At 36.2% G+C, this 27,737-nt stretch overlaps 1 protein-coding gene across 3 annotated transcripts in view; it reads right to left on the bottom strand.

The window, feature by feature from the left end:
- FAF1 (Fas associated factor 1) overlaps positions 1-27,737 on the bottom strand; it is a 483,348-nt gene that overhangs the window by 97,699 nt on the left and 357,912 nt on the right. For all 3 annotated transcript variants that reach the window (XM_081485543.1, XM_081485544.1, XM_081485542.1), the window contains 2 exons: positions 9,942-10,078; positions 5,683-5,771 (listed from right to left, as the gene is read on the bottom strand). In XM_081485543.1, coding sequence (XP_081341669.1) covers positions 5,683-5,771; positions 9,942-10,078 — 226 coding nt within the window. The remainder of the gene's footprint in view (positions 1-5,682; positions 5,772-9,941; positions 10,079-27,737) is intronic.

Below are 27,737 nucleotides of genomic sequence, written 5' to 3'. Positions count from 1 at the left end.
GTGGAGGACAGACGAGTCTGGCATGCTGCGGTCCATGGGTCGCAAAGAGTCGGACACGACTTAGGGACTGAAAAACAACAAAGCAAGACAGTGAGCACAGTGTGGTCACCGCTCTTCTACAGACCATCCTGTGCCATTGCATGCCATCCAATAGTGCCATTTGATGAAGTTACTTCCTTCAGAACTTATTCTGCTTAATTGTTTGGGCTTTTCTTTTTTTTTACTGTTAATTTTGTAGTAGCTGGATTTACAAGTTTCTTGGCAACAGTAGAATTTGAATCCATTTTTACCTCAAAGACTGCCATTTGTAAGCAGTTTCCCCTCTGTGGTTTGCTTACTTTTCTGAGGTAAGAAATACGATTTAAAAAATGTGTTAATGGTAAGTATTAGTTTTCCTTTTGTCCTGAAAAAAAATTATTGCTTTAACAGAGTGGCAGGTCACTGGACTTTACTTAAAAATGAAACAAAAACTTAGAAGGCTTTGTGTTTTTATGAAAAATTTTATAACAGAGAAGCAGTGACATTAGGGTAAACAGACTGTGTTTCCTACACAATCTGTATTCATATATTTACTTTTCAGTCAGAAGTTTCTTTCACCGAGGCCAGTATGAAATCAATATCAAGAGTCAGTTCCCTTGCATTTTCTATGCTAGTATTAGAGTTCTCTCAATTATGTTTACACTGATGTTGAACTAGCTTCAACTGTCTATACTGATTTACAGTATTTTTAAATATTTATTTTTATTTTATTTTTTTATTTTTGGCTGAACTGGGCCTTTGTTATGGCACATGGGATATTTGGTGTGGCATGCAAGATCTTTCATTGCAGCATATGTGCTTCTCTCTATCTATGGTGTGTGGACTCCAGACTCTGTGGGCTTCGTAGTTGCAGCATGTGAGAACTTAATTCCCTGACCAGGGATCACACCCGTGTTCTCTGCACTGGAAGGCAGATTCTTCACCAATGGACCACCAGGGAAGTCTCCTGATTTACAGTATTCATTTATAGTATTTTCATCATTATCTTTATGCTTCAATGAACCACATGTAAGCCATGAAAAATTCTAGTGAACTAAGAACATAACTAATTTAAGCAAGAAAATATGAACGTAAATTTGACAGTAACACATGAATGACATGAAAGTCCAGAAGCTGAAATCAACTGCTGCAGTCAATTGAGTATTTGTCAAGACTAAACAACCAATGCAATCCTTGTAATACAGGAATCTAATAAATTGTAAAAGATATGATGAATGAAATAGGATTTGGAAGGATACTATAATTTTCTTACATTTCAAAATATGAAATAAATGTGAACAAAACTGACTATGTTGCTTGTTCAAACTAGCTGCTTGTAATCCTTGATAGATAGCTGAGTACACCATTAACCTGGGAAACACAGTGAAAAACATTGCCTTAGAGATTAGAACTATACCTGGCATGTAGAACGAACTTGAAGAATGACTACTATTATTACCTTATTTCTTATCTCTTCTACCTGCCTCTTAGCTTGCACTGGCAGTATGTAAGAGCTCTTCTGTGTGCTCCATGGCAAGCTGCCTACACAGCATGCCTAGCTCTCCCTGGATAGGTGCTCCTGGGCCTTCATCTACCTGACAGCTTCATAGACTTATTGGACATGCTGGGTGGGAAGTCCAAGGACCCTGTCTGTCTTGCTACAGCTGTGTTACTGGTGCCCTACATCTGGTGCATAGAGAAAGAATATGAAATGAATACACAAGCAAGATGACACAAAACATCATCTGCTGTGATTGGGGACTAACTATGTAGAAAAGTCACTGGATGAAGAACTCTTTTAAAAGTATTCATGAACCCCAAAAAAGGAGCACCTAAATATTCAGTTGGCCAACCCAATACACACAAAAAATATTAACAGACCTAAAGGAAGAAATAGATAGCAATATAATAATACACTACTTTATTTGTAGATATTTTTGTTAAATGGTATTTGGTTTTCTAAGTGTTTACTGCGCATCTATGAAAGATACAGCTCCTCACTAGAGCAAAGTACCTCTCTGTCCCCAGGACCGAGCCCAGTGCTGTATCTTTCACAGATGCTCAGTAAACACTTAGAAAATCAAATTAATACCATTAACAAAAATATCTACAAATAAAGGTATGAAGAGGTAGTTCTGTCAAAACAGAGGCTCATGTACTTTATACTTCCTGGTTAGAGACAGAACAATTAATGATATAAAGGTTAGTTCATTCTGAACCACTGAAGAATGAGTCATTAATATATAGTTTGTGCTTGGTTCTATCTAATAAAAGCTTTATAATATAGGCATTTCTGGTTGTATTAATACAATGGAATCATTGAAGTGATGAACGTTAAGTGAACCAAAGTTAAGTTTAAATAAATCCAGGTCTAGGAAGCCATCCTTCAAACCTGCTCACAAATTCCATTTTAACTGTAAGCTTAAGTCTTATTTGAAACTTTTAAAGAAGTAAAGCCAAATTGACAATTACAAGAGACAGTGTTTCTTATCACTTACTCACCAGATACCAAATCATGATCTGTGCATAGTCCACAGAAGATTTTAAACTTAGAAAAGCTTTTCTTAGGAATTCTACTTATGACCTGAAACATAACTTTCATGAAGACACTCTAAAAACAAGGAGAAACCCTTCTCTCTTGCAGTTCAATTTCAATAAAAAATTTCAATTATATGGAGTCTTAGACATTTCCTGTAACCTTCATATTAAATTTTGTGCTCAGTATTAAAGGAATTAAAGTCAATTTCCTTACCAAAAAATTATGAGGAACACAAATTAAGATGAAAGAATGAACTGGGGATATGCATGCAAATATTGTACATTCATATTATTATACAGCATAATCTGTAAATCTAGTACTAATGAGACTCAAGACTTAAATGGCTGAAGAATGCGTTTAGTGCATTATTGTCAATCAATGCCTCTATTTCAGGATAAATGTAATCTTGAATGGCAACACACCAATTATTACAAATTCCTAACTAAGTACAGTACTTCATAATTTCAAAATGTCAATATCAATTTATAAAGTAACAGATAAACATCTTTCTACCATATATCCAATTACCTTTCCCTCAGAGTAAATGAAACACTATTAGGAAAAATTACAAACAAAATTTTTACAGCAACAAAAGGAACCTATTGAGTATTAAAATTCTAGTTATAGCACTCTGAATTTACATATTTGTTAATGTGGATACATCAGGTTTTATACCACTGTAATTAAGTATTATATTTTCAAGTCACATTATTTTATATAAATTCTTTCAATAATTTATTTAGTCATTTAACAAACATTTTTTAAGTGCCTACTAATGACTGAACTGAACTGAACTGAACTGAACACTGTGAGAAGTTTGTTATTGTTTAGTTGCTAAGTCGTGTCCAACTCTTTTGCAACCCCCTTGGACTGTAGCCCACCAGGCTCCTCTGTGGGATTTCCCACAGAGGAAACGGGAATTTCCCAGGCAAGAATACTGGAATGGGTTGCCATTTCCTTCTCCAGAGGATGTTCTGGGCTCAGGGATCAAACCCATGTCTCCTGTATTGGCAGGCAGGTTCTTTTACCACTGAGCCACCAGGGAAGCCCAAACTGTTACAAGACAGAGTTACAATATGAATATGATATAACCCTTGCTTTTAAACTCAGTCTAACAGAAGACAGAGACAAATAAATAAAGTTAAATACAATATTAAAGGTTATACTGAAATTGTTTACATGTTTCCCATTTGTAATAGCCAAAGGGTATTGTATTGAAAACACTCATCATACCTGGAAACTTTACATTATTGCTCAAAAATCAAACTCTCCTTTATTTGTTCTATGTAAATCATTCTTTAAAAATTAAAAACAAAGAAAAAATTAAAAAGAATAATTTGATAGATACATGAATTTAGCATCTCAAATTAATAGATGATAATATTTGTTTAATATTTTACCTTTAGATTGCTTTTCAAATCCAGAAATTTCTTGACTGATAAAGCACTAATAATTACTTGAGATTAACATAGATCCTACTAGCTGTGTGACCTTGGGTAAATTAACCTTTTTGATTCTCAGTTTTCTCATCTGAAAAGTAGAGATGATAGTACCAATCTGTGTTGGATTATGTTCCATTTGCCCATCCAGTTCCTGATGGCTCAGATGCTAAAGAATCTTCCTACAGTGCAGGAGACCCAGGTTCAATCCTTGGGTCGGAAAGATCCCATGGAGAAAGGAATGGCAACCCACTTCAGTATTCTTGCCTGGAGAATTCCATGGACAGAGGAGCCTGACAGACTACAGTTCATGGGGTCGCAAAAAGTTGGACAAGACTGAGCGACTAACACTTTCACTTTTCTTTCACCTATGCTCTACCTGAGCTTCCCTAATAGCTCCGTTGGTGAAGAATCTCCCTGCAGTATAGGAGACCCCGGTCAATTCCTGGGTCGGGAAGATTCACTGGAGAAGAGATAGACTACCCACTCCAGTATTCTTGGGCTTCCCTTGTGGTTCAGCTGGTAAAAAAATCCAATAGCAATGCGGGAGACCTGGGTTTGATCCCTCAGTTGGGAAGATCCCCTGGAGAAGGGAAAGGCTACCCACTCCAGTATTCTGGCCTAGAGAATTACCTGGACTGTACAGTTCATGGGGTCACAAAGAGTCAGATATGACTGAGCAACTTTCACTTTCACTTTTCACTTTCATGCTCTACCTAGCTTTTTGCCCAGGGAGGTTCTCTTGCCTGCCTTTCAGTTGCTAGTTGGGTTAAGTCAATAGAAGGTACTAGCAGGAGATCCTAAGTATAAAAGGGAAGGGAAGCTATTCCTTAGCTTCCTCCTTACCAGCTCAAAAGGGCTAGCCCTAAAAGAAGCAATCAGTCTCCACATACTACCCTTTCCTAGGCCTTCAGGCCTAAGGGTGGTAATGGCTCCCTTTAGCCCTATAGTATACTATCCATTGATGACTCCTATAAACTCTGCCCATATCTTTGTAAATAGTTGCCTTATTAAACTCTTCTCAATAATCTAGTTTGAAAGCATCACCTGTTCTAGCCAGAACTCTGAATTATATGCAACCTCGTGGGATTGTTTTAAGAATCACATGAGATGATTAATGAAAGGTGCTTTGAATAGTGCCAAGTATTAATACACTATAAATATTCAGTAAGTGTTGACTACTATTGTATTATCATTATTCTATTATATTTGAGGTTCCATGCCCATGTCATCTATGCCATCTAAATGTTTGAGAGGCACAGAAATTCAGAATTCTGGTGATCTTTTTACTAATTCTCACAGTGATTCAAAAATATGTTCAAATGTAAAATGTGTTTATTGGTAATCAACCTCAAAAAGAGTAAGAGGACCTTAAAAGGGAGTGAAATACCCATATAATAGTACCGGACTATATAGTTTCTCCTGTAAACATGCTTCAGAATTCGTTTCCTGTAAATTGCAAATCTAGCAAAGTATAACTTCATAAAGTTAAACAAATTGTTGGGTCTTTGGGTCATGAAAAGAATGGACTGAAAGGTAAATTCAGTGGCATAAAAATCCTCAGTTCATGTAGAAATGCATCTTCATCAATGCCTTGTTTATCAATCATGACATAGGCAAACATCACCATTTGACAAATTATCTCCTCAAAATCCTATTAAAGGTCCACTTAACCTTTCACCTTACCTCATCCTTTATATCTTCCTGTTGTTGGGCTGTGAAGATCTCCATTGCAGCCATGAGTCTCATCATTAACTCATCCACTGTTGTGTTACCTAGCAACATACAGAGATTGCCAAACTTTACATCAAGGTTAGAAAATGGGAAGTTGCTCTAGAATTAATCAGTAAGGAATAACTACAGTCTAAAAAATTACAGACTAGCATGCCAATAAAGACTTTTATGCTTGCACTGAAAAGTTTATTTTCAATAAGAAAGTAATGCAGTACACTAGCAGTTGAAATTTCAGAATACTTAGATTTGTGAGAACAGTCTCTTTATAAAAATTTTTGGCACTATTTAGAATATCCAAGTCACAAGGAAAAAAGTATCTTTCAAATTAGGAAAACATATCTACTTAACAACATTGGCAACAACTACTATTTGTCTGTAAGTCAGTAATTAGGTTAAATGATTAGGTTTATATATATAAAATCTCACTTAATCTGTATAACAGTTCTATGAAGGCTCATTATGATTTTGATAGTCAAGAGAAGGAAAATGAGGCTTACAGAGCTCAAGTAACCTGACTAAACAAGGTCAAGTTGGTTAAGTTATAGGACCAGGATTTGAAACCATACGAGTCTGACTCAAAAGTCTGTCTTCTTTGCCACTTTAGCACACTGTTTACTTAGAATTATCTCCTATTACTAAAATTTCTTTGGTGAAACAAATAGTAATTCAATTTCTGGGGAAAAAAAGGATTTTTTCCCCTAAATGGTATTTTTCCCTTTTAGCTGCTTTCAAATAACTATGCTATATAATCTTTATGGACAGGATATTTCAAATGCTTGATTTTCTTGAATGCTATTTTATTTCCTTGCCAAGTCCCTAACAAACATATAGCACATACATGCCATTTTTTGCATGCATTGAGTCTTGCTATTTGCTTTGGATGCATCTACAAGAGAGAAAGTCATGAAGATCCATAAAGATATAGCAATTTTTCTCTTCTTTCAAACCAACAGGCAAAAGAGCTGTCTTTCTCCAAGGCCTTAGGTGTCTTCTAGTCCCATTAATGGAATGGCCACCAATGAGACAACACATAACAAGCATCCTTGCTTGTATTCCTCCAGAGTACCATCTGCCTAACATGATCCTTCAATGGTCCTTTCCCAGTTTTCCTTATGATCACTGGCAACATGGGGTTAGGGGGCAGTTTTGGTCTCTAGTCAAAGAAATAATCTAATCTGGCCACATCGAGCACTACTCTCTCCATAAATCAGCTAGAGAACAAATATTATCTTGGTGTGGTATAACATTACCAAGAAGTAGAATTGGTTTTAGAGTCAGAGTTCTAACCCTAGTTCTACTTCTTACATGATCTAGTACCTAGAAACTGCCTAGCACATGACAAGGGCTTAATAAATACTCACTTAGTAAACAAGCAAATAAGAAAAGAGGGCGTGACTATAGCTCTGAAACAATCAATTTTCTTATCTGCAAAATGAAGATAACACTACCTCTGTAGGGTTCTTACAAGGATTAGAGATAATATAAAGTGCCTGGTACCAAGGACACACAGCATCCCTGTGTGTGATAGATACAGGCATCCCTGTGTGTGATAGATACAACAAACAGTAAAAGTTTAGTAAGAGTAACTTCAATGTAGATTTTGATACTGGGAAAATCTTTGGGTTCCCATTTCTTATGTGTAAACTATAGTGACTAAGAAAGCATGGGGCATGAATACTTTGTAAAGGTACTAGAATCATCATTGGGGAAATATTATAATTTTATTGCTGTTGTTGTTGTTCAGATGCTCAGTCATGCCCGACTCTATGCAACCCCATGGACTGCAGCATGTAAGGCTTTCCTATCCTTCATCATCTCCCTGAGCTTGCTCAAACTCGTCCACTGAGTCAACGATGTCATCCAACCATCTTGTCCTCTGTTGTCCCCTGAATAGGTGACTACATCACGGCCATTAATTTTTAGGCTTAAAGCCACTGCTTATCAACTATGCTTCGGCCCTAATTTATGGACTCATTGCCAAACTGTACTTGAAGGTACTTTATACCTAAGCCCTTAATGATCCAAGATGCAGAAAAGTATCAGTTAATGCAGTTCAGGGACAATTTATTTGTTATAGTTTATTGCAAAAGAATTTCTTTATATACTTAAAAACTGTTGAGATCCCTGAAGAATTTTTATTTATGTGGATATGGTTACCAACATCTACTGTGTTGGAAATTAAAACTGAAATATCTAAAACATAGTTATCTATCCATTTAAAAGTAACAATAATAAACCCATAATTTCCTAATATAAACATCATGTTTTATGAAAAATGACTATATGTTCCAAAAGATTGACTGAGAAGAATGTCATTATTTTAACATTTTTGCAAATTTCTCTAACGTTAAGCTTAATAGAACACAATTGGATTCTCATATCTATATCTACATTAAACTAGTTATAATGTGTCATCTTGGTTGAAATTTATGAAGCAATTGTGGGTTCACACAGATACGTAGTTGGAAAAGGGGGGAGTATTTTAATAGGTAATTATAGATTTTTTTATTTAATACTCCCAAACTGAGAAGTGGGATTTTTTTTTAAGATTAGGTATGTGAGGAACTGGAAACTGTATCAGTAAGTACAGAACTTACTGTACTATGTTATATTAAAATCCATTGATTTATTCTGCCCTTTGAATAGGTCTGTTACCCATGCATGAATTTATAACATTATGCACTGGTCATCTGGAAAATATTGGTTCACTGAGTCATACATTTCTCTTGAATGCTGACACAGCTAATTTTATGATACTAAAAAAATCACATTTATTAGTACCACCACTGATGTCACCAGGAAAGTATTTAAGCTGTCAGTCTTAAATGGTGGAGGACATTCTAACTTTTTGCTTAAGAAACCAAATTTCTATCATTGGCAACAAATGTTGTTAGTTCTAAAGCTTGAAGTAACAGGCTGTCACTTTGTTCATTTTAGAGAAATGTCTGCCCAATTGTGTCACATAAATGATAAAAAGGTTTAACATTTAATAAAATGACTTTTTAAAAATGTACACACGTGGAGGTGGAAAATATGACTACTAGTACAATTCTGGGTCATGGCCCTGATTTGTACTAAGGTGCCAGCAGTTTTAAACAGCACTGATTTTGTGCCATCAGTGCAAATGTCAACACAGTAAAAAACGCAAAAAAAAAAAAAAAAAAAAAAGTCTATTACTATTATGAAAACATTTTTGACCTTGTAGATGCCCTGAAAGGGTCTAGGGGACCTTTAGGGTCCATGGACCATGCTTTGAGAACCAGTAGCTATTGTAACATTGTCCCTGAAGGGAAAACTGAAATGAAACATTATCTATTTACTCGAGGTAATTTGTCCGCCCAGCAGGTCTTCTTTAACACTGTTTACGAAAGTGAACACTCTAGTTATAGAGAAAACATAAAATACTGGAGGTTTTGTTTTATTTGAGTTTGAAAGGCACCAGAAGTTATACCCCTTCCTCACTGAATTATCTATTATTGAACTTTTAGCTTAAATAGGGGCGGAAATTAAGTATTTCAGACACAAGCTTTAGCTTGGAGCACTTGGAAACATCGTTTTCCCTGTGCCATAGAAAAAATAAACTGTTTTCAATTTAAGCTTTGCCACGAATAAGGTAATTTTTTATACTAATCTTTAGGGTATGTTAGTAACATAAAAAAAAAAAACACTCATTTTTTTGGTAGAGAATGTGCACTGTGATTAAACTGACAGGTATCCTATAGCTTCACACCTCAAGGTTGCATTCTAGACAGATTCACACAAATAAGAAAAAACAACTGCCACTGTGAACTATTCAATTCACAATACCCAGTCACAAGTTTTTCCAGATAACTAAACATAAGGATTTCCTTCAACCAATCAAAATTACAGCAAGAAATACACATACACACATAGGACATCATCTTTGATGACTGATTATGACTTAATTTCTATTTTAGAAAACTTAGCAATTTTGAATATTTAACATGATTAACCTATATTCCAAGGGCTGTGCAGTTTTATTAAGGTGTTTCTATTGGATTTTCATGTAGCATATTTAATATTTCATAGCACCTATACTTTTTGAAGATATTCTTCTTCAGGATGTTCTATATTTCAAAATGCAAAGATATTCATCAATACAGAGAATAACTCTCAGCTATGATGGTAAATATTATAAGGTTATCACATAAATAAGGAGACACTCTACTCCTCTTGTGAATGTACTTTACCTTGTATCACATTTAACACTTCATTAGATGATCGCTTTCCCATAATAATCAGAAAAAGTGGAAACTGATCTGTTTTTTGAGTCCGAATGGTTTGCGCAACAACACTGCCAAAGTGTCTATTGCACATTGTTAGAAATCTAAAATGAGACAAAATCCAAAGTTAGCTTCATTTCAGAATTTAAGAAATTTACTACTACCCAAAAAAATTCAGTCTTATTATAATTATAATATTATAACTGAAAAAATTCTGTTATATTAAATTAGACAGTCTGCCTGATATCAGTAAGTAAAATCTTACTATATTAAGTTTTCAACTACATCATAAATGGAATAGAAATGATTATCAGAAATCAATATCAGAAGTGATTATCAGAAAACAGAAAATCAGGCAGCACACCCTAAGTGCTGAGTAGGACTGACAGCATAGGATTCTTAGTTTTAAACATTACAAGCTGTTATTACCCTAAACTATCAGAAAAACAAGCAAAAAGAATTTTATGAGGAAAGAATTTCTTCAAGAGGACAAATACTGGGTGGTAAAAGTTAAATTGACGAGCTGCATCCTAGTCTAAACAGGATTCAGCAACATTTTTGCAAGTCCTTAGAATAAAGAATTGTACTTTAGAATTGTGTTTTCTCCAGCAGTAGTAGCAGGTCTTCTAGTTTCATACTTAGTATGGGATAAAAATAATAATTCTAAGCTTTTGACCAAAAAAAGCTCAGAGATATTAGCATACCGAAGTCTTGCATTAGTATTCTTAACACGATCTGGAATAAATGAAAAAACTGATAAAGCTTTTCTCTTCTATTAGAGGACTGTTTGAAATTAGCATTTCTTTCAAGAGAAAAGGGTAGCTTATGATATGTTTTCAGATCTGATGGTAAAAAGTAAATGTCATAATAATAATGAATTATGAAAGACCAAATGCAAATATAGAATGCTTTAATAAGATCCAATTTAATAAAGTCTGTAAAAATAATGGACTTTTAATAATACAGGTCACAAAAGGCAAAACAGTGGAAATTCTGGGGACTAGCCCCTGGTACTGGCTTATTAATTCTTAATTATGTTCATGAAAGGCAACTTAAATCGTGTGTTCTCGCATGCCTTATGATAATATTTTAGGTAACAACTCCTCCGAAATGTATGTTCTAGCTGATGAGCAAAGTCCTGTCGTCACATGCATTAGAAAGTAAATCTATTTGAAAAGACAAACGGCATTAAAATGTCATGTGCTCAGATTCACTTGATATCCAAATTCAAAACAGAATCAAACCACTTAATTTTTAAAGCCAATATATTTCTTGTGTATAGAAATTTATCCCAGAAATTTAGGCTGAATCCTCCACAAAAACCTGTGCTGTGACTACACACAGGGCCACAAGACTGTCGGCAAGAGTCTCAAGACAAGTTAGCACCCCTGCAACAAGTTCAGTAGGAGTTAGGTTCATATACACGTTTAGAGCAGCAATAACCAGATCTCATGGCAATCTGAAATGACAAGGCCTTAAAAAACCCATTGTTGACCATGAAATATCAGTGCTCCATGAAAATTCAGATCTTCACATTCCACAACTATTATGGGATAAAAGGTGCTCATGCAGCTTAAGCCTCTATATCAAAATTCACACCCACACAGCTTTAATTCATCAGTGAAGATGTGTAAATCAGGAGACTAGAAAGATAGATCTCATTTTTCTTTCTGCTTACTACTAAAGTATTTCAAAGTCAATCTTGACCCTCATCTGATCACTGGCAACCTCTGAAATTAAAGATGTCAAAAAACAGTTGGAATGCTGTTTCCTACAAAAGGGAGAAAGTAAGTCCTTGTTGCTTTCACACCAATGGATTAAGTGGATATCACAAAGTAGATACATGCCCATCACAGCATTAGCCTCATGAGTGATATTAAATATTAGCTAGAGGAGACCTGCAAAAAGTGAAGGAAGGAAAGAAGCCAGGAAGGAAGGAAGAAAAGGGAGGCAGGTAGGTAGGTTGGCTTAGTAGTTTTAGGAATTCAATTTCAAGACAATTTTGTCTGGAAATTGTGTACGTCCCAAATCCTCTTTTTGTGAAAATGAGCTAGATGGGAAAATAATTATGAAAATATAGGTATTAAATTGGGCTTAAATTTACAACACAAATTTCAAAACTATATAAAACATTCAAGGGAGGTACAGACTTCAAGGTCACATTAACCATTAAACCATTCAATTACTATAAAAAAACAAGGTGATCAGTTTTCTACCAGGTATTAGCAAATCATTCCAATCATTTCTAAGCAGGTGAGAAATATTAAGGGGTCACACAGCCAGTTGATGCTTTCTAGTGGCCTTAACTAACAGTTTATTGTAATCAGAGAAACTTTGTTAAAACTTTACTTAATCTGATTAATTTTCCTAAGATCTGAATTAAGAATTCAGATCTTAGCTCCTAAGATCTTCCTAAGATTTGAAATTTTCAAATTGCAATCATCAAGAGCCCATAGCACCAATGGACCACCCCCAATTAAAAAATTCCTACTTGCCAGTTCCTTCCTTTACAAGAACTTCACAATGCAAATATCAAATCTTTCTCATGGGTGGGAGGCCCTGCTTCTTCTTCTCCAGATCATTCACAACACAGAGTTACCATTCACATCACACTACCAGCAGCAGAAATCTAGTTCAACACCTTACAGCAAAATCAGACATGGGAAAAACAAGTGGTTTTAAGAGAATAAATGCAGTTCTCTCATAATTGTGGTATTTTCTTCCTTTGAAAACACAAAAGTGTGCCAGTGCATCTAGAGGCAGCAGCAAACTTGTCTAACTACCAATGGTGCTCATCAGAGTCAGGTGCCATGAAGAGATAAATGATTTCCACAGCAATTGAACTGCTGCAATCTCAAACACCAAAGGGGGAAGCAATAGTAACCATTCTGTGGCAAGAAGAAATGACTTTGTTTTTTGATTGTAAAATATTTTAATAAATCAAACAACCTATGCATCATAGACTGACTTGAGGAATGGGAATAACTAACTGCAAAATCAACCTCCCAAAGCCAAAGGCTAAAGTAACAGTTTGAAAAGACAAAGAATGCTCTTACTAAGGGGGCAAAATTAGGGAAAGAGGGAAAGAAGAAGGACAAGTTGAGAAAATGAATGAAGTAAAATGGTTAATAATAAGTCAGAATTAATAAAGCAACTCACTGTTCCCTGGAGCATGGGGGGCGTAGATAGTGGTGGAGGTGGTGGGGATAGGGAGTGGGAAGCCTCAAACTCTGGCCTTGGTAAAGAAAGTGAAAGTGTTAGTTGCTCAGTCGCGTCTGACTCTTTGTGACCCCGTAGACTGTAGCCCACCAGGCTCCTCTGTCCAGGCAAGAATGCTGGAGTGGGTTGCCATTTCCTTCTCCGGGGATCTTCCCCACTTAGGGATTGAACCCAGGTCTCCTGAATTGCAGGCAGATTCTTTACCATCTGAGCCACCGGGGAGGCCCAAGAAAATATAATTAGAAGCGTATATTCAACAATTCTTGCTATTAGAAGTCTAAAATTGGAAAGATAAGAGGAAGTGGTTTTAATCTTAAGTTTGAGGAGAAAAATAAACAGAACATCTGATGGCTAGCATATATTAATCTTTAGAAAATTTTTAGTCTCTGAAGCAGAGATCTTTTCTATCCTGTTAATGGAAACCAGGATTACTAATAAATCAGATATGAGAAAAAGTAATCTCATTTTAATTCAAAACATGATATAGTTTATTTCTTTCACTGAAACCCATAATTACATAAGTCATCAACTTTAAATTATATTTCAACAAAAAATATATACTAAAAGAAACACAGCAATTTAGGGAGACGGTGATGAAATTCTACATCTACTGTCTACCTACTGTATATCAGGTAATGTAAAGAGGCACATTTGATAAAAAAAAACCAAAACTGCTAAATACTCTGTGTGAGGCTTCCTGATTATTACATTTCAATGTGACTTCCATAAGTTTAAAGAAGCCTTATATATAAAGTGGAAATAACACATCTTTAAAACACTTAACATTCTTATAAGATACAGAAAGCACTCAGAACTGTGCTTAGAACATGGTAGACCCTTAAAATTGGTAGCTATTTGATCATTATTAAATGCATAATTATATTTAAAATTTTTATCATTTTTTCCATGATTAAAATGGTAACTTATACCTATGGGCCAACAATAAAAGATTATTTTGTGTATTAAGATACAGCATCAAAGAATTGTTGACTAAACAAATACAATCACTGGTATTACTCTCATTCAGAGAACGAAAGGGCAGGTATTGATATTTGGGAAATAAGGAAGTACAATTATAAACGCTGCAGTTGTGTAGTACTATAAAACTTTACACACTTAAAAGGGAATATGAAATTAAATAATCTGGAGTAAGAAATGGCAACCCGCTCCAGAAGTCTTGCCTGGAAAATTTTATGGACAGAGGAGCCTGGCAGCCTACAGTTCATGGACTCACAAAGAGTCATACTTGACTGACAGCGTTCACGCATGCTCGTGTGCATGCACCTGTGTGTGTGTGCGCGCAACACACACATACACACACAGTGTTAACTAATTTGAAACCAAGAATCAGCATCACAATTTCTGGTTGCTTATCCTTGAACTATTAAACACATTAAATGTCGTTCTGATAATGTGTGAACCATTTTCCCAAAACGAAAGGTTATCGAGTAGAAGAAATTCACATTCAATAGCAATATAGGACTTTTCCAGTATGGGTTGCTGAGTGGGTTTTTTTTTGGTTTGTTTGTTTTTTATATTACATCTTTTGAAGTCACTTTGATTTAAGGAGGCTCTTCTTTTTAAAGCAAGCCAAACTTGGTTTTTGCTATAGTAGTAAGCCTCATTTGTTATACATATTCATTCATGCGTTCAGGGTTTGTTAAAAAACATGTATATAGCTCAGTAGAAAAACCAGAACACAAAATACACAGAAAGGACCTTAGAGATCCTCTACTGTCTAGCCAACACAGAATTCTCCCTTCTTCCTTTTTTGCCCTTAATAGGGAAGTTAAAGCCAAGGGCCTATAACATGTAAAGTGAGACCTAACAATGTTGCTAGCATTGTCAAGCATACCCAAAACAGCCAAAGACTACTGTCTCCTACCACAACATCATTTCTCCAAGTCTTCATGCCTATCCATTGTGCAGCTCACTTCTGGAGATGATCTTCAGCACCACTGGCATTCGTGCCTTTGCCCTTTAAGGGTGGCTTTGAGGTTTTGAAATAGTTCTAAGTCTTTGGGTCAAAATAAGTTAGGTAAACAAGCTGGGAGACACTGACTATAAAGGCAGTGATTTTCAAGCTTAAAAGGCCTAGGAATCACCAGTAAAGTTTATTCAAAAGGCAAATTCCTCAGTCCCATCGCTGAGAGATTCTGATTCAATAGATCTGTGGTAAGGCCCAGGAAACTGTCTTTTTAATAAGCTCCCAACTGTCTCCCTCCAAGGTGTTTCTGATTCAAGTGTTTAGTAGGACATACTTTGAGAAACACTGCTTTTAGGAGGCAAGACTTCTTTCTTTGAAAGCCTTTAAGCTTTCTCTGAAGGCAGCTCTTAAAGAAGTGTCCCCTAAATGTTTTGGGCAATGGCATATTCACTGGACCTAGTGTCTAGTCTCCTGAGGTGATGACACTTAAGATAATTCCCACTTGCTTCATCTGTACAGGTGAGGTGTAATATGATGTGAGACAAAACTAATGTCTGTCAGCTCCAGGTGATGGAGGAAAAACAAGGCAGGGAAGAGGTGTTGCAATATTACATACAGAAGTCAACTTAAAAGTTGATACTTGACCAAAGATTCAAAAGAGGTAAAGGATGAAGTGGAACACATATCTCTTAGAAGAGAATTCCAGTCTTAAAGTTGGAAAGTATCTAGTATATTTGAAAGCTGAGTATAGCTGAAGCAGAGTGAAACATAAAAGAGAAAATTGATAATTTTGAGTTTTCACATGTTTAGAAGAAAACCATAGCTAGGCCAAAAAATAAATTATGAACTGGAAAAAAAATTCTGAATTTGAAACCACAGAAAAAGGGCTAATTTCCCTAATGTATAAAGAACTCTTAATAACTGGGAAAAGATCAACAAAGAATATCTGTCTGCTTCCAGAAACAGAAATGGCTCATAAACATGTGAAAAGATACTCAAAATAATTCCTAATGAGTTAGCTCCTAATTAAAACTATACTAAGAAACCATTTTTTATCTGTCAGATTAGTAAAGACAAAATAAAATTTGGTAATACCTTGCACTGGCCGGGTTATAGGGAAACAGGCACTATTGCTCGCTGTTAGTAGCAGTGAAATTGGTACCCACTCTCTTGTGGGAAACTTGCCAGTGTCTATTAAAATTAAATACACTAACTCTTAACCCAGTACTCCTACAACTGGGAATTTATTCTATGGATATATTTTCCAGATGGAAATATATGTGCATAGTTATTTACTGTAAGCTTGTAACAGAAAAATATTGGACATGACCCAAATGACAACCAATAGGATCTGGTTAAATAAATTACAGTATATTATGGAATTCAAAGGAATACTATGTAGCCATAAAATAGAAAGGATTCTTTATGAACTGATACGAAATATCTTTTAAGATATGATGTTAGTGGGAAAAGGAAGGTGTTAAATACTACCATTTGTGTAAAATGGGAAAATAATGATATATTAGCTTATTTATGTATAAAATAATCTCTGGACAGATAAATAAGAAACTCAAGACATTACTCCTGGAAAAGGTAACTTAGAAACAAGGATAAGGAGGATACTTTTCATTACGTACCCTTCTATGACTTTGAGTTTTGATTAATATGAAAGTATTACCCAGTCTATAAAAATTTGAACCTAAGACAGTAACTCTCTTACAAAAACAAAGAAAAATTGCACACAATCCCCAAATTTACCACAATGTTAATCACATTTATTACTTATCAGTCTTTTGCACACGTAAATCTTTTTCTTTCTGTGGTAATCAGTGTTTAGTTGGATACAGTTCTTTTGCCATCTATATAACAGTAACGAACCAGCAAGTTAGATGGCTGAATAACATTCCACTGAGTAGATGTAACATAGCCACATTCATAACTATTCACCTTCAGCTAGATTTTTCTTTTTAGTTTTTTTTTTTAATCAGTATAAATAATACTGGGATAACTTCTTCAGTATTTTTAAGGGAAAAGTCTGTCTGTGAAGTGGAATTACAGGGTAAAAAAGTATAGAATCATTTAATGACTGGTAACAAATACTGTCAAATTGTTTTCTAAAAGAACAGTATAATGTCTCTCCGTACAAATGCAAATACTGAATGCGTGCGTGTTAAAGAACACAAACTAAAGGTGAATTTAAGAAAACGCAAGATGAAATTTTGTGAAAATTTAATCTGAGCAGCTTCTTCCACTTGTCTGTGGTTTAAGACTAACCAGTAATGGTAAACTGCTAAATTGTCTCAATAGATTAGTAGTCAAGAGTTTTAAAAAAACCAAGTATCTCCTGTTGTCATCTATAAATTATTCAAGTGGAAATGCTTTGAAACACTGACAGTTTAATGACAGGGCTGTAACTAATCTACAGGGACCAATTTATACTAATTTTTTGGAGGGACAATAATCAGATAACTGGCTGTCTTCTCACCATGAGTAAGAATATAAACATTTATTACTCAAAAACATTTAAGTACCCCATTTTAAGTTAGGTGAGAGACTAGAGAACATTTAACCCAATCGCTTATCAGACACAGATATTTCTTCTCTAGCAATGTAAAGAGAAGATTCATTTCCCAGGGGCTATACAAGAGAGCAAATTTATGTTAAATGGCAGATAATATTTTTTCTGTATTCTGCCTTTTACCAACTGATAGGTATTTATGAGGGTCTACTAACTATGCAAGATAAGACACGGTCTGTGTCCTTAAAATAATAAGAATATTTCGGGTTTGATAAATCAACACTGCCAAACAGGAAATATAATCTGATATAAAACTGGGGGCTAGATAGAGTGGTTCAGATTAAGGGCTGGAAAAAAATCAAAGAAAGGAATGGGAGCTTAGAAATCATGGAGAACTTTCTGTTCCAAGATAGTGCTCTTGGACAGCTAGTAGGAGAACCATCTTTTAATCGCATCTGTATTCCTAGCACCTATTGCCAAACAGTATATATCAATATTTGTTACAAGAATGGGCTAGTTCATGCTTCAATAACTTTTATCTCCACCGTAACACTGATGATCATATAATCTTCCTTTCCCTCTTCCAACTACTTTAGTTGAAATCAGTTTATTTTTATTTATTTGGCTGTGACAGGTCTTAGTTGCAGCATGTGGGATCTAGTTCCCTGACCAGGGATCAAACTTGGGCTCCCTGGCAGAGTCCTAGTCACTGGACGACCAGGGAAGTCCCCTGAAATCAGTTTAATTAAAACAGTTGGTATGAATGACCATTGTCTCCAAGGCCTCTTCCAAGGATGAAACATACCTCTCCAAGGTATGTTTCTACCTTGAGAGGTCCTTTGATCCCTCAAAATAGCAGGTATTCATCCACAAGTTCATGACTCTAAGTTTCCCACCTGATTTTTAGCATACTGTAGTTTTTACATAATTTCATCCTGTCACCATCTACTAACTGAAAATGTTACTTATGTTACTTAGAAGAGGTATAAAGTATCCAAATTTTAACGTATTAGAGAAAGTATTAATAGGAATTATTGTAAGCAACATAACATTGTAAGACAAAGACTTTGGAGTAAAATAAACCTGATTTTGTTGCTTACTAATTGTTTCTTTGGATATCTTAATCTTTCTGAGTGAGTGAGTGAGTGAAAGCCACTCAGTTGTGTCTGACTCTTTACGACCCCATGGACTATACAGTCCACGGAATTCTCTAGGCCAGAATACTGGAGTGGGTAGCCTTTCCCTTCTCCAGGGGATCATCCCAACCCAGGGATTGAACCAGGGTCTCCTGCATTGCAGGCAGATTCTTTATCAACTGAGCTATCAGGGAAGTCCTAATCTTTCTGAGCCTGTTTTCTCACATATAAAGTGAAGGCAATAATACCTACTCTGGGAGTTGGTCTGTGGATTAATCAACATTACCTCTTTTTCATCCCTATTATATGTTTTAGAGTCAAAATGGGCTTTTCCTTTCTCTTCCCTTCCCTCCAAATTAAGGATATGGCAAAATGGTTCCTAAAGTAAGTTATAATAGTGAATCTTAGACTCATATCACTTAAACAAGAAGTCATACATATAATACAGTGCCAAGCACTGTATTACAAGTTACAGTGCTCTGTAACTTCTACGGAATCATCATAAAGTAAGATTATGCCCTACTCTGAGGGGGAGAACAAAGATACACATATTTTTTTCCATGTTATCCTCTATGTTTTTTTTTTCCCTGCAAAATTTGGAGACTTTGTGATTTTATTATTATGTAAGATTCACTCAGCATTATTATATAAAAATTTTTCAGATTTGGTTGGCTTCTCTTGAAACCTTGATATTTATATACAATTTCCTTATGTATTTGAAAAGAACTATTACTCTAATGGATTAAAAAAATGTAGGAGAGCATCAGGAGAAGTCTTATACACAGGAGGAAAGTCTTTAAAAGATAAAAGACCAGCAGCACTGAGTATTAGCACTTCAGTCACTTATCAAAGCTTTCAAGCCAGAACTGATTACAACCCAGCACTCGACAAAGGCTCATTTGAGACAGCTGATGTTTGACAGAAAGTTGAACGGTCAGGTTTACTACAAGGCTTTTTCTAAGCTCTATGCCTGTTATAAGTTAGATCATGAAAAGGAGTATTTCAGGGCCGTATCACTTAAAGAATTACCATGTCTGAAAAAAGATTTAATACAAAGCCCTCTGTTTTTCCAGGGGATTGACATAAGAAACATCTATTTAAAGTGATCCATCTTTCTACCATAATAGAAAATAATTGTTTATTATATTTTATTATATTTCCTAATGTTTTTCAAATTGAAAATCATGCAACAAAATTCTTCTTTGAATTCAGTGCCAGGAAACTTTGACACAAACGATTCAGTTCAGTTCAGCCGCTCAGTTGTGTCTGACTCTTTGTGACCCTATGAACCGCAGGACACCAGGCCTCCCTGTCCATCACCAACTCCCTGAGTCCACCCAAACCCATGTCCATTGAGTCTGTGATGCCATCCAACCATCTCATCCTCTGTTGTTTCCTTCTCCTCCTGCCCTCAATCTTTCCCAGGATCAGAATCTTTTTAAATGAGTCAGCTCTTCACATCAGGTGGCCAAAGTATTGGAGTTTCAGCTTCAACATCAGTCCTTCCAATGAACACCCAGGATTGATCTCCTTCAGGATGGACTGGTTGGATCTCCTTGCAGTCCAAGGGACTCTCAAGACTCTTCTCCAACACCACAGTTCAAAAGCATCAATTCTTTGGTGCTCAGCTTTCTTTATAGTCCAGCTCTTACATCCATACATGACCACTGGAAAAACCACAGCCTTGACTAGACGGACCTTTGTTGACAAAGTAATGTCTCTGCTTTTTAACATGCTGTCTAGGCTGGTCATAACTTTCCTTGCAAGGAGTACGCATCTTTTAACTTGATGGCTGCAATCACCATCTGCAGTGATTTTGGAGCCCAGAAAAATAAAGTCAGCCACTGTTTCCCCATCTATTTGCCATGAAGTGATGGGACCAGATGCCATGATCTTAGTTTTCTGAACGTTGAGCTTTAAGCCAACTTTTTCACTCTTCTCTTTCACTTTCATCAAGAGGCTCTTTAGTTCTTCTTCACTTTTTGCCATAAGGGTGGTGTCATCTGCATTTCTGAGGTCATTGATATTTCTCCTGGCAATCTTGATTCCAGCTTGTGCTTCCTCCAGCCCAGCGTTTCTCATGATGTACTCTGCATATAAGTTAAATAAACACAGTGACAATATACAGCCTTGACGTACTCCTTTTCCTATTTGGAACCAGTCTGTTGTTCCATGTCCAATTCTAACTGTTGCTTCCTGACCTGCATACAGGTTTCTCAAAAGGCAGGTCAGGTGGTCTGGTATTCCCATCTCTTTCAGAATTTTCCACAGTTCATTGTGATCCACACAGTCAAAGGCTTTGGCATAGTCAATAAGGCAGAAATAGATGTTTTTCTGGAACTCTCTTGCTTTTTTGATGATCCAGCGGATGTTGGCAATTTGATCTCTGGTTCCTCTGCCTTTTCTAAAACCAGCTTGAACATCTGGAAGTTCATGTTTCACGTATGGCTGAAGCCTGGCTTGCAGAATTTTAAGCATTACTTTACTAGCATGTGAGATGAGTGCAACTGTGCAGTAGTTTGAGCATTCTTTGGCATTGCCTTTCTTTGAGATTGGAATGAAAACTGAACTTTTCCAGTCCTGTGGCCACTGCTGAGTTTTCCAGATTTGCTGGCATATTGAGTGCAGCACTTTCACAGTATCATCTTTCAGGATTTGAAATAGCTCAACTGGAATTCCATCACCTCCACTAGCTTTGTTCATAGTGATGCTTCCTAAGGCCCACTTGCCTTCACATTCCAGGGTGTCTGGCTCTAGGTGAGTGATCACACCATAGTGATTATCTGGGTCATGAAGATCTTTTCTGTGCAGTTCTTCTGTGTATTCTTGCCACCTCTTAATATCTTCTGCTTCTGTTAGGTCCATACCATTTCTGTCCTTTATTGAGCCCATCTTTGCATGAAATGTCCCCTGGGTATCTTTAATTTCCTTGAAGAGATCTCTAGTCTTTCCCATTCTGTTGTTTTCCTCTATTTCTTTGCATTGATTGCTGACGAAGGCTTTCTTATCTATCCTTGCTATTCTTTGGAACTCTGCATACAAATGGGTATATCTTTCCTTTTCTCCTTTGCTTTTCCCATCCCGTCTTTTCACAGCTATTTGTAAGGCCTCCTCAGACAGCCATTTTGCTTTTTTGCATTTCTTTTCCATTGGGATGGTCTTGATTCCTGTCTCCTGTACAATGTCAAGAACCTCCGTCCGTAGTTCATCAGGCACTCTGTCTATCAGATCTAGTCCCTTAAGTCTATTTCTCACTTCCACTGTTATCATCATAAGGGATTTGATTTAGGTCGTACCTGAATGGTCTAGTGGTTTTCCCTACTTTCTTCAATTTAAGTCTGAATTTGGAAATAAGGAGTTCATGATCTGAGCCATAGTCAGCTCTCAGTCTTGTTTTTACTGACTGTATAGAGCTTCTCCATCTTTGGCTGCAAAGAATATAATCAATCTGATTTTGGTATTGACTATCTGGTGATGTCCATGTGTAGAGTCTTCTCTTGTGGTGTTGGAAGAGGGTGTTTGCTCTGACCAGTGCGTTCTCTTGGCAGAACTCAATTAGCCTTTGCCCTGCTGCATTCTGTACTCCAAGGCCAAATTTGCCTGTTACTCCAGGTGTTTCTTGACTTCCTACTTTTGCATTCCAGTCCCCTGTAATGAAAAGGACATCTTTTTTGGGTGTTAGTTCTAGAAGTTCTTGTAGGTCTTCAGAGAACTGTTCAACTTCAGCTTCTTCAGTGTTACTGGTCGGGTAGACTTGGATTACTGTAATATTGAATGGTTTGCCTTGGAAACGAACAGAGATCATTCTGTCGTGTTTGAGATTGCATCCAAGTACTGCATTTTGCACTCTTTTGTTGACTATGATGGCTACTCCATTTTTTCTAAGGGATTCCTGGCCACAGTAGTAGATATAATGGTCATTTGAGTTAAATTCACCCATTCCAGTCCATCTTAGTTCACTGATTCCTAGAATGTCGATGTTCACTCTTGTCATCTCCTGTTTGACCACTTCTAATTTGCCTTGATTCATGGACCTAACATTCCAGGTTCCTATGCAATATTGCTCTTTACAGCATCAGACCTTGCTTCTATCACCAGTCCCATCCACAACTGCGTGTTGTTTTTGCTTTGGCTCCATCCCTTCATTCTTTCTGGAGTTAGTTCTCCACTGATCTCCAGTAGCATATTGGGCACTTACTGCTCTGGGGAGTTCATCTTTCAGTGTCCTATATTTTTGCCTTTTCATACTGTTCATGGGGTTCTCAAGGCAAGAATTCAGTATTCAGAATTCAGTATTCAGTGGTTTGCCATTCCCTTTTGCAGTGGACCACATTCTGTCTGACACACAGTTGGGGCTTAATTAATGATTGTCATTGTTGTGTGTGTGTGTGTGTGTTTTAAACCAGTAGTGATAATCTTAATTTTAGCTACTGACCCTCTGTCAGTAAGTAGAAGCTCCCATCACAAATGGCAAGAGTTTGAAGGACAGTTCTAAGAATAAGGAAGATGCCTTTACTGGTGAAAGAGGTGGAAATAGTTGTGGTTTCCTTAGCTAGACCCCACGGAGGTCACTCCGATGGGATCACAAGCTGGTAAGGGCAGTACACTACAATCTACTTACAAACTTTATTAACATTCATTTTTATTTTTTATTTTTAAATGAAAGCTTGCTTACTTCTCATTTTTCTATTGAAAATTGTGTGTTTACATCATCAGAAAGTCATAGCATTTTAGAGGTAAAAAGTTCACATAGGGTCAAGTCCCCCACATTTTCACAGAAGAAAAAAAAAGCTACAAATATTATACCATCTGCCTAATAAACCCTGATTCTTCATAATCCCAGACTAACTGAGTCTTATTCTTACTTTACCTACATTTTATGATTTACGTATGACTGTAGGCATAAACAGTGAGGAAACAGTTGTATTGAAAATCAGTTTTTTAAGAATAACAGCTAACATATTTAAATGTGAATAAGTTTTGCTTTAAGAACTAATAAATAATAGTTACATAGTTTTCATAATATCCAGATAGATTTTTGTTGCTGTGGTTGTTAATTAAGTAACTTATTTGAGAACAGTTCAGAACCTCCAATACTTTATTTGATACTGGGACTGGGAAACATAATTTCTCAGATTGAGACATAATAGTCATAGTCTCTTTATTGTTAATATCAACTTGCCTCATTCTTTCCTTAGTTGAGATCTGTCAAGAAGTATGTTAAAGAGGACTTTCTTGGTGCTGATCACATACTGAGGAAAGGAAAGATACATGAAAGGTGACAACTTATTAGGAGGATTTTAAAAATTGTTGTGGCTACAGGCTGAATCAATCAACAACAGATAAATTAACAGATGGCTGTTAAAAAACCTCTATAGTTAACTCTTTATTTGTAAATACATAAAATTTATGATTTTCTCTATTATGATAATGTAACCAACCAAGTACAAAGGTACAAACGTATGCTGAAGTAAAGAATATCAAACCTATTCCCTAAAAAACTACCTAAACACCTACGAAATAGGAGTTCACCTGACCCCTCAACTCCAGACAAATAGTTATTTCCTCTTTCAATTTTTGGTTGTATGTTTGGCAGATTCAATCACTAAGATTATTGGGCACTCAAACCTCTTTTGAGCATCTAGGTAGACTGAAAGGCAAATACTGGAAAAGTATCAAAGGAATCAGTTTCTATAGGTGGTTTTACATGACTGACCTAATATGTTTCTTTTATAGTTTCTCTCAGCATTTTACTATCAGCATTTATGAAAGAGAGAAATATGCTACCAATTTAAATGGCATAGATGACATGATTAGTAAAAATTCTTCAGAAACAACCACGAATATAGAAATTATCAATACTGACAAAGCAATTAAGAAAAATCTCTTGAGATCTTATCAATTTCAGGAAAGAAGAAAAGCAAATGATATGAGGGGGTATATTACTTTAAAAAATATTTTATTGGGGGAATGTCATCATTTTAGAATTTGTTTCATTAGATAACTCATGTTTAGTAATCTATATATATAAATTGAATCGAGTATCTCTGGTAGTCATATTTATTTGAACCTGTATTTCCTAAAATACAAAGATAAATAGCCATTGGAAGTGAATATTTGCACAAAACTATACATGGGAGTCACACAAGAGGTGTGGATTTGGCAATACAGCACAAGGGGGTGAAGGCTTGGTATGAAGCTCAAACTATATATATCTTGAGAACACAATTCTTTGAATTCTATGACTCTCAAAATCAAGATCCCTAGAATACTCAAAGCACAGAGTTTAGGAGAAAGACCAAGGAAAACGCCAATAGAGTAATAAGAAAAGTCTAGTGCATGAGGAAAATGGGATTTGATAAAAACTTAAATGTGCTTTTGGACTGCCATGTCAATAGTATCACCCTGCATTGTTCTTTTGTAACAGTCTTCATGTAGACTGTGAAAACAGACAACTGTATCTGAGTTAAATACATATTTCTTGAATAGTATTAATTACTAATAGATGAATGTCAAGGAAGTAAAATTGTTTTTACACAAATGCTTGATTCAGATACAATGCATGCACCACCAGACAGTTATGGCTGCAGTACTAAGTAGTCGTGTGGGAAGTATCCAACTCAGAGTTAAAAGCTGGTAAAGTGGTAATTTAAAGTTATATCAAAGAACACTTTTACAAGGATAATTGTCTATTTTAAAAACAGTAAAAAATGTATTGTAAACAGTTTAGCTATCATCTATATACAGACTGGCTTCTTCTCAATTGTAAGAGGCCATCACCTCTTATCCTCTCCCTCTTTTCCTTCCTTTCAGTACTATTAAGAAACTATTCACAAGCGCACCCTTGGACAATGCTGAGCAGTAATTATGACTTGCTGACGAAGAGATATGAACAATTACTGAGCCCATTTTGAAACCCTACACTAATAAAGTCATTAGATGCTGCCCTTGCCATGATCCTTCTAAAAGCTTCTGAAGTTACAAGAACACACAGCATTGTTTGCAGGGACAATTGCTGCTGGCAGAATGCAAACCTTGGGTTAAACCATGCTGCAAATTGATCTTGACATTCTGTTAAGACCGCCACTAAAAATCAAAAGCAGAGGAGAAAAGGAGAAAATGAGTGGGTAGGATGTAATCATGGAACAGGAGGGGTTCCTCCTCACCTTCTCTCCTCCCTCTTCACAAAACAAACCAGGGAGAAAATGACAAACTCTCCTGGTGTTTTGGAACCTTTAGTTTAAAGCATTAATTAAGCCTTGACCTGGGATGTTTAGGATGGCAATACATTTCCTTTATAAGGATTTGGAAGGAAAATGTGTCACAAAGGAAATAAAGGAGTTTGGGGAAAATTATATGAAAATCTGGCATGAAGCACTATGGAAGTCTTAATACTCTGACCATAACATGTCCATCTGTTTTTATCAGCTACTTCTGCAGAATCCATATCTGCTCCTAGGGAAGCAGCTGGAAATTAACACTCCTTGTGTCTCCCAAGGAGACACCACACCTGGGCTATATTTGCTGGATTAAATGGAAGCATAGGGTTAGAGTAACATGGTCAGCTAGCTTCAGCCAGGCATGAACCAGCAAGTAGTTTGGAATTAAGGGTAAGCCACTGTGATATGGCTAATTACTGAGATGGAAAGAGCAGGCAGACAACCTAATGATAATAAGAGATTTAAGCCAATTAACTCTTGTCAAAGATTAAGTAATGTGGAAAACTATTACTTGAATATCAAGGCTAACAAGTACCTGTCAGCACAGCAGCTTAAGTCTACAGTGACCTGATATATTGCAGCCAAGGGCATTAAGTTCAAAAGCTAACATTGATAGGCAATAGAATTGTCTGTGAACACTGGTACTAATTGTGTAATGCTACATATGTTACATGTAACCTGTGTAACCCAGGCACTGTCAGTAATTCCTAGGGTTCTATTTGCAGGTACTCTGAACACCACGTAGAAATAGTGTGCAATGCCTAATTTAACACTTCATGGCATGTACACTGATGTGCTAAACATTTTCATCTCAGGAACTTACATATAAGCAGCTCATTCTTCAGCATTCATAGATTGCTGATTACCCAGTTTGTGCTATCCTAGTCAAATTCAATGTTTAAATTTTCTAGAATGAGATAACCTAAAGCAATATCTATACTGTATGTACTATGACATTAGCCACGTGGGCCTATTCAGAATAAGTAATACCCATTAACCTACTTATTACTGGTTAATACAGGTGGTTTATTGTGCCACATGTGTTACATGGCTTCCCCCGATGAAACAACTTCGGTCAAGAACCTATAGTTCAACACCAAGGGCATTCATGCGTCAATGTTCCCACTACCCAGTCCCAAGTAGCTCTAATAGAGTGTTTTATATAGTTCTATGTATATTTAATTATGATGGTGCCCAGATGGACCTTTGTCTAGCTTCTTGACATACTGCACCATGAAGCAAGTCCACCATTCTTATATATCCAATGGGCATATTTATTTTAATCAATGCCACCACCAAAGCAGAAGGTTCAGAGTACCATCCCAAATGGCCCAATTTGAGACCAATTGCTTTAGAGGTATCACAGAAACTTGCTGAGTCTGGGGGAGAAACTTTGGAACCAATGGATAAACTCATCTTGGTTAGAATTCAATCCTTTTTCCGGATGGCCAGCGGGTGCCAGGGGCACAAGAGCTGAGGCCACGACAGCCTGGGGTACTAATGTTAGCAGAAGATGAGATACACTTTCTAGTTATTTTTAGTTCATTCTGCAAGGAGAAGACTTTTGCTTTATTATTCCTATTAATGGCTGTTGGGGAAAATCATACAATTAGAGGGATATGGTAGCATTTCCAATGATATTTCCACTATCCAAGCTGATCTCTCTTATTCATTATGTTTCAAAAATCCTATTAGTATTGGTTTTAGAATTGAAAGAGACGTGTGTACCCCAATGTTCATCGC

This window comes from Giraffa tippelskirchi, chromosome 5 (assembly GCF_054371585.1).
Source record: "Giraffa tippelskirchi isolate mGirTip1 chromosome 5, T2T-mGirTip1v1.2.pri, whole genome shotgun sequence".
NCBI lineage: Eukaryota > Metazoa > Chordata > Mammalia > Artiodactyla > Giraffidae > Giraffa > Giraffa tippelskirchi.
Note: the sequence above shows the minus strand (reverse complement) of the source record. Positions and strands in the feature narration are given on the sequence as shown.